Genomic DNA, 8,705 nt, shown 5'->3' with positions numbered 1-8,705 from the left:
TGTATAGGGTTTCCGAGGAGCAGCTGGTGAGCTTGAACCGCCAACCTTGCAGTTCAAATGGCTTTGCAGTCTGGTGCATTAACCCACAGCACCACACCAAGAGTCCATCATTCTAAGCAGGAGCAGGCAGTGGTAATTTCATGGTAGAATTCTCACCTTCTGAGTAGGAGGTTCAGGTTCAATTCCCATTCAGTACAGCTCATGAATAGATACCATCTGTCTGTTTATGGTTTATTTGCTGTGGTAGCGTAGTAATTACAAGTTGGGCTGCTAACCTCAAGGTCAGCAGTTCAAAACTACCAGCCATTCTCAGGAGAAAGATGAGACTTTCTGCTCCCATAAAGAGTTGCAGCCTCGGAAACCCTAGGCAGGCTTGCTCTGAGTCCTAACTGACTCCATGGCACACCACAACCAGCACCAGCACTGTGATGCTGAACACGTTTCAGGGGGCTTTAGATTAAAACAGAATAGGAAGAAAGGCCTGGCAAAAATCAGCCAGTGAAAACTGATGGGTCATAATGGTTTGATATGCATCTGGTCATGAGGATGGTACTGGACGCAGCAGCTTTTTGTTTTGTGGCACACTGGGGTCACCATGAGTTGAGACCAACTCTGTGGCAGCAACCAACAAGCACAGAAGCCAGGGAACGCCTGAGCCTCAGAGAGATGGTTGAGTGCACTAGGCACCCTGGTAGATCTGGGCTCCAGCCACTTCCTGAGCCCAGAAGCCTCGCCCGGTGCCCTGAGCCAGCGCTGTTCACCTAGGAAAGCAGTGTTGCCAGGGTAAACCTGGTCTCTTCAGTGTTTGTCTCAGGGCACTCCTGGCTCACTGCTGTAGCCAGTACTAACTGAGGGACTGGCAAGGCTGCTCTTGGAAATTAAGATGGAAAAGGCAAGAGCTGGCAAAGCAGGGATCATAATAACAGCCATGCCACCAGAGTTAGCTGTAAGGAGATGGCTTAAATATCATAGTTCCTCATCTATGAGGAGTTGTGCCCAAATAACACCTGAGCCATCGCCTCTAGTCCATTTGACGAAGTTGCAGGGCAGGGCACTTGTTCTGCCCCCTGGCTTCCCTTCTCTGGCCTGAGTCCTTCTTGCTGCAGCTCTGACCCTCCACTCTTGGGGGCACCTGTCCAGGAACAGTGGGGCCATGTATCATTTGCCTGGACCTCCTTCCTGTGATTGACTTCCTCCCTGTTCCTACCGCTGATCCCTCAGGTGCCTAGCTTGATTCCTGATTTTTAATCTAGATTTCCTTTCATTAACTTTTCTGCCACCTTGCATATAAGAAGAGTGCGGTAGTTGTGTGTGCCACGGAGTCGATTCTGACTCAGAGTGATCCCGTATAGAGTTTCCGTAAGTCTTTATGGGAGCACAAAGCCTCACTCATCTTTCTCCTGTGGAGCATCTGATGGACTCAAACTGCTGACCTTGAGGTTAGCAGCCCACAGCATAACCCACTGAACTAGCAGGACCCAGAGGGGGAATGGACAGGGTGAGATCAAGAAGTGCCTACCCAACCACCACTGGGTTGTTACTCAATGCTGTCAAGTCGGTTTCAACTCATAGCGACCCTGCGTAGGGTTTCTGAGGAGCGGTTGGTGATTTTGAACCACCGACCTTACAGTTCAAACAGGCCATGAGGTTCAGGGCTTATCTCGCAGCGCCATACCACCAACACCAGTTTCCATCAAGTCAAATGTCGGCTAATGCCGACCCTGTGAGTGTCAGAGTAGAATTGGGCTCAAAAGGTTTTCAGTGGCTCATTTTTCAGATGTAGATCGCTAAGCCTGTCTTTCAATGGACCCCTGGGTAGACTTGACCCTCCAGCCTTTCCAGTAACAGTGAACACATCCAGATTCTGCTTACTTGGCACTATTTCAGGGGAAAACTTCAGTCTTTAGGTGACTGTCATAAAGCCAGTAAACCCAGGACAGTCATCACAAGAGCCCATGATTACAGTGCATCCTCTGCCCCTAAAGCACCCAACCTCTGGCTGTCACCTGTTGCCCATTCAGGTAAAGCACCTGCATAGTTCCTCCAGCATCTATAGACCTGGGTGTCTACCTGCACCGTCTCACAGAGCTTACCGCCTGCATCATCCACACTCAGCATACCAGACCACCTGCCATCTCCTGTGATACCTCCTTAGGGGCACATGTCCTTTTGGAATGAAAAGTGGCATCACCTACATGCTTTCGGCAGTCGTTGGTCACTTGTGCAGTCGTTGGTCACTTGTGCGGAGTGTTTGTCCTTCTTCTCGGTGAAGGGCTGAAGGTAGAGGTAGGGGAGAAGTTGCTTGACACTTAACCAAGAAGTGAGGGAGTGCTCGGTGAATGAATACTTTGTGTTCTGGGTCTTGACAAGGTGCGCTCTTGGCACCGTGGTTTGAATCCACCAGGTGTTCTATGACAGAAAGGTGTGACAGGAGTCTCCTTCCATAAAGCTTGCCCTTGGGGCAGTTCTGTTCAGTCTTTCAGGGATTGCTGAGTTGGCATCAACTCAGCAGCAGTGGGTGGCTGGGGGTTGACACATCTGACAGGACTGGGGTCTACCTTGTTTCCACTTTGCAGACCTGTAAAATGAGGCTGGGAGAGGTTAGGTCACATCTCAGGATCGCATAACTAAGAATGGGAGGTTGTTGTAGTTGTTGTTGTTAAGTGCTGTCAAGTCAGTTCCGACTCAATAGAGACCCTGTACAGGGTTTCAGAGGAGTGACTGGTGTGTTTGAACTGCTGACCCTGCAGTTCAAACCAACCTTGAGGTTGAGTGCTTATCTTACAGCACCATACCAGTGGCGGTATTTTAGACTCCGTGGTACTGGTGTGCCATGGTGTCAGTTCTAACTCATAGCGACCTCTATAGGGTTTCTGAGGCTGTAAAACATTATGGGAACAGAAAGCCTCCTCTTTCTCCCATGGAGCAGCTGGTAGTTTTGAACTGCTGAACTTGAGGTTAGCAGCCCAACTCATAACCACTACGCTACCAGTAACTGGGATTTTTGTGCTAACCTGGCTTTGCACGTTTCATATATTAGTTAACTAACCTCAAGTGTGAAAACAGGCCTCTTTATTGGCTGAAAGTTTACTAAAGCAAAAGATCTTTTGACCCCAGAACATTTCCTCTTTATTGTCTTTTCTAGTGTAGTTAATGCCTATATGCAAAATATTCAACCTCAGGATAAGACTTGAGTTCTACCTCTGAGAATGTACAGTCCAACCAAGAACTGTTTCATCAGCGTATGAGAAATTAAGCAACCATGGTCAGCTCTGTAAGCAGGAATTAAAAGGACAAGGAAGTGACAAGTCACCATGGTAGACAGGAATTTGTGGGTGTGCTTTTCAAAAGGGATGCTGAGTGGTGGACATGTCCAGCTACAGCTGGGAAGGAGCCAGGCATGCTTAGAGGGGAGCTGGAAAGGTGGGGATGATGTGTTGTGACAATGTGTGGCAGGCTGAGCTTGAAATTAGAAACATTATCAAAATGTTTGAATGCCAAGTCCTACCCTGGTTCTTGTTGGGGAGACATTTTGTAAGCCTGGATGAGTGTGTTGTTGTTGTTGTTAAGTGTTGTCAAGTCAGTCCCAACTCATGGCAGCCATGTATAGGGTTTCCGGAGAGTTGCTGGTGAGCTTGAACTGCCAATCTTACGGTTCAAACTATTGCAGTCCAGCACATTAACCCCAGCGCCACACCAGGACTCCTGGATGAATATAGGGGAGGTATATTGAGTAGTGAAAGCCACGTAATCATTCCAGGTCTGATATTTAAGATGGATCATTTATCCCAAATGACAAGTTGAGAGAAAGCATCCAGTGTGATTCTAGGCATGTCCCCATGACTTTTCACTGGTAGTTTTAGTATGTTTATGTAAGTGTTGTGGTGAGTCTCCTCAGTGTTTTCAGAGGACTTGGTGTGTGTAAAAGGACTAGCTCTCCAGTAGAGGGTTTCACAAGGATAATTAGTTTAGCATCTACCTCAATGTGCACTTTCAAATCAGAAACTCAAAACATGGCCCATGTGTTCTTGAATAAGCTGATCCTGTTTGCCTACAGCTTTACAGCAGGCCAAACCGACTCCTGTCTGGCGTGCCTCTGTACAAAGGGGATGGACAGACCCAAGACAAGTCTGCTGTCACCTCTCTGCTGGATGGACTGAACCAGGCTTTTGAGGAGGTTTCGTCCCAGGTAGGATGTGCCGCGGGTTTGCCTTTGAATGTCACTGCCACTCCTGCATCTGACCCAATGCTCATGGTTGGTCCCCAAAGAAATGGAGCCACTGTAGTCTGGTTCGTCTTGGTGTCCTCCTTTGCGTACTCAACCCACCCTGACTGACTCTGCTCCTTGACTTTTGTTTCCAGGGTGGAGGACCGCAAGGGCAAAACATTCACCTAGAACAGAAGCTCTATGACGGGGTCTCAGCTACCTCCACGTGGCTGGATGACGTAGAAGAACGCTTATTTGTTGCCACAGCTCTGTTACCAGAAGAAACAGAAACTTGCCTCCTGAATCAAGAGGTGAGTGTTTCAGCTGATGTCTGTGAGTGTGTCATGTTGCCAAGTCCTTGACATTTTGATACTGGATAATTAAATCTAGGAATGAAGAAGATAGAGTATGAAACCAAGCAATAAAGAACAAATGAGACATTTTTATAAGCAGCTTAATGCAGAATGTTGTTGATATTAAGTATCATTGAGTCGGTTCCCACTCATAGGCTTTCTGAGTTGTCACTGGTGAGCTTGAACCGCCAAACTTGCAGTTCAAACGTCTTTGCAGTCTGACGCATTAACCCACAGTGCCACACCAGGACTCCTAATGCAGAACAGAATGGCCTAAAGAGAAATTGTTCTCAAAGCTGTTTCTGTTTTGCATGTTATTCTTTATCTTGTGTGTGTATTAAGAACAAAAAGTGGAGATCTGTTTTGGTAAAAACATTCTTGCATATCACAAATACTGAAATTAGAAACATCATCGAAATGTTCAAATGCTAAGTCCTATCATGGTTCTTGCTGGAGAGGCATTGTGTATGCCTGGGTTTGAACCGTTGGTCTTGTGATTATCAGTCCAGTGCTGATCCTACAGCACCACATGTAAATTGTAAATTGAGTAATGAAAGCAGACATCAGCCCAGGTGGAGTATATAAAATGAATTATTACTCCAAAATGAGAAGTTGAAAGACTGTGATGTGATTTATAAACATATAAAATACATGCTAAGAAGAAGTGATGTACTGAATTTGTAATACGTTATAAAATTCATTTTTAGGTGAAATGTATATTATTAGTAGTAATAATGTAAAGTTCCTGAGAATCTCTTCAAAAACAACTTCTGTAAAGTCTACAAAAGAGTCCAACTTGCTTTCGGTGTGCGCACTACTGAGTGCTGAGTCGTTTCAGAATGGAATGGCTCTGTTTGCTGTTCATTTGTGGATCTGTACATTGAAACAAACCTTCTCTTTCATCAACCCTAGACTCTTGCCAAAGATCTTAAGGAAATGTCTGAGGAAGTGGATAAGAACAAGAACTTGTTTGCCCAAGCATTCCCAGAGAAAGGTGATAACCGGGGCGTTATTGAAGACACATTAGGTTGCCTTTTGGGGAGATTATCCTTGTTGGACTCAGTAGTGAATCAGCGATGTCATCAAATGAAGGAACGACTCCAGCAAATACTAAATTTTCAGGTAAGTAAGACATTGTCAGGGGACTTTTAACCATTCTCAAAGTATATTCCATAATAATCAACAGGATGTCTTGTTGAGGTCTGTTACAAACAAAATTTTTCCCCAAATGTACAATGAATGAATAGCAATAATGTACAGAGAATTGAGGATAAGAGTTAGAAAGCTAATTAATTTTCACGCTCCTATTGTTGAGAAAATGACCCAGTCAAATTAAGGACTAAATAAAACTTCGAATGCAACTAAGTCAAGTGAAATTCATGGCACATTACAATTGTAATTTCCAGTTAATAATTGTTGTTATGTGTCATCGAGTTACTTCTGACTCAGAGCAACTCTATACAGGGTTTCCAAGAAACAGCCAGTGGATTTGAACCATTGGCCTTGCCAGTAGGATAAGCAGCCCAGTGCTTATCCTACAGCGCCACACCAGATCAATTAATAATGTTGTTGTTAAATGCTGTCAAGTTGGTTCTGACCCATAGTGACCCTGTATAGGGTTTCCAATGAGCAGCTGGTGAGCTTGAACTGGCGACCTTGTGGTTCAAACCAACTTTGCAGTCCAATGCATTAGCCCACAGCACCACACCAGGAGTATTAATAACAGTAAAGTTTAAACCACATTACCCAGGAAGTCTTAGGATTGCTGTAATATAAAAAGAACCCTAAACCCTAAACTCAGGAGCCTTTGAAAATGCCTTTGGCCTCACTCTTTCTACCTGTGTTAAAATCTGTAGCATTATTTTCTGACCATAACTCCTCAGACAAGTAGCCTTTTAACCCCAGATTATGGATCTGTTGTCAAACAAATCATTGTTTGCCTATGAAACTTTGCCTATGACTATGTACAGAGATAAATGCAAAAGAAAGCTGCTAAAAGCTTTTAGCTTTAATTATCATTCCTAACAACAACAAAAGATCCTTTTGAAATGCCTCTTGTAGCGTGTGGTTACAAATTGGGCTGCTGACCTCAGTGTCCACAGTCCAAAACTACCAACTGTTACACGGGAGAAAGATGAAGCTTTCTGCTCGCGTGAAGACTTACAGCCTAGGAACCATGTACAGAGTTGCTGTTAATCGGAACCAACTCCACTGCACATAACAAACAACAAAAGTTTAACCACAAAGTCGGCAGCTCAAGCTCGCCAGCCGCTCTTTGGAAACCCTATACATGGTTGCTATGGGTCGGAAACGCTCGACAGCACATAACAACAATATATATATGGAGAGAGAGAGAGTGTGTGTGAGTGTCCTGGTGTGGGTTAATGCACTGGACTGCAAGGTTGTATATGCAAATCTGTGGCGAAGATCTGGGCTGGATATCTGCATATATGTCAGGATGTGTCAGGAATGAACATTATATCAGGAATCAGATAAGTGACAGTGATTGTTTCGGTGCTTTGTTTGGAGGAAAGATGCACAGTCAGTCTACCATCAGCAAGACTGCCCTTTAACTGATGCAAACTTGTCTCATTACTTTAAAATGCATCTTGTGTGAAATTATACGCTGTATAATAATAGCATACTATTCTATCAGCCATGAAGCAGGTGGGTTAAAAGTACAAATGTGTATCAATTAAAGGCATTTTCCCCTTGATTGGATTGCATTTGCTATGTTAAGTCTTTTTGGCACTTTAAGTGTAATAATAGTCCTAGTAAAATTCAAACGATGCATGAATATTCTGCCACTTTATTGTATGGGGCTAATAGAAAAGCATGCAATCAGGAAATCCATTTTTGAAATCATGTTCTCTAGGGTTTTTTTGTGTGTTTTTTTTTCTGCCAACAAGTCTGTTCTTGTTGGTGGCCAGCTCATGAACAAAAACTGACATTTCGAAATGTTTGTGTCCCAGTTGAATTGAGAGAAAGAGCTCCAATGGTGATATAATTAAAGGGCAAACCGCAAACCGTTTTCTTTTACTTTGCACCAAACACCTGATATGCTTTGGTGCTCAATTTTGATTGGCATTGCATGGCTTTATTTACCAAAAGTGTTAGCTGGTACCAGACTTCCCAATAGACTATTGGGAGACTGCAGCGATGCTGCGTAGATATCTCTGAGCAATATGGAGTCACAAACAAGTCGGCAATGAACTAGTCGGCCTTTTTACATTTGAGATTTAATTCCAAACCAAGTAAATGTAATCTAATATTCCTGGTGTGGCCCTGTAGGATAAGCACTCAACCACAAGGTCTATTTGAACTACAAATAGACCTTGTGTTATTGCTGTTCAAACTCACCAGCCGCCCTTTGGAGTTGGAACCAACTCGATGGCACTTAACCACCACAACAAGCTATTGAAAAAGTGAACATGAAATAATGCTTGAATTAATGAGTGAGGTAGTACAGCAGACTTTAAAACATGAGACTTTGCACAGATGTGTTTCTCAGGTGGTTAGAATCCTGGCCTTTGATGTAGTCTCATTATAGTGAATACAATGGAAAACATTGTAATGCTCATGCTATGTGTGCAGTATATGGTGGTACTGTGTGTCAGTTATGAGTCAGTTCTGACTCATAGTGTCCCTTTATACTAGACTAGAACTGCCTCAAAGGGCTTCTGAGGCTGTGATCTCAGTTAAGCAGACCTCCAAGTATTTTCTCCTGTGGAGCTGCTGGTGAGTTTGCACCACCCGTCTTTCGATCAGCAGCCAAGAGCTTAAGGATCCTGCAGTGTTACACGCCCTCAGTATCTGTGTATATCACACAGGTAGTAACTAAAATGGTTCAAGCCACGGGATGCTTATGTTTAAGAAAATATCAGTATCCATGTGATTATTTTTTTAAAAAATCAACAAACCCACTGGCATTGAGTAGATTGCGACTCATAGCCACCCTGAATAGGGTTTCCAAGGCTATATATTTTTAACAGAAACAGAAAGATTCATGTTTCTCCCATGGAGTAGATGGTGGGTTTGAACTGCCAACCTGGTGGTTACCAGTCCAGTGCTTACCCCACAGCACCACCAGGACTTATTAACAATTTTTAAAGTTTTTTATTTAGTAATTGGTGGTGGTTATGTGA

At 43.9% G+C, this 8,705-nt stretch overlaps 1 protein-coding gene across 1 annotated transcript in view; it reads left to right on the top strand.

Annotated features, from left to right (window-relative positions):
* The window catches only part of SYNE1 (spectrin repeat containing, nuclear envelope 1), a 554,350-nt gene that overhangs the window by 384,053 nt on the left and 161,592 nt on the right, over positions 1-8,705 (top strand). Inside the window, exons 99-101 of the mRNA XM_006874353.1 lie at positions 4,058-4,189; positions 4,363-4,518; positions 5,473-5,682. Of these exons, the coding sequence (XP_006874415.1) occupies positions 4,058-4,189; positions 4,363-4,518; positions 5,473-5,682 (498 nt within the window). The remainder of the gene's footprint in view (positions 1-4,057; positions 4,190-4,362; positions 4,519-5,472; positions 5,683-8,705) is intronic.

This window comes from Chrysochloris asiatica, unplaced genomic scaffold (genome assembly GCF_000296735.1).
Source record: "Chrysochloris asiatica unplaced genomic scaffold, ChrAsi1.0 scaffold00271, whole genome shotgun sequence".
Taxonomy (NCBI): domain Eukaryota; kingdom Metazoa; phylum Chordata; class Mammalia; order Afrosoricida; family Chrysochloridae; genus Chrysochloris; species Chrysochloris asiatica.
This window is presented reverse-complemented; position numbering and strand designations above follow the sequence as displayed.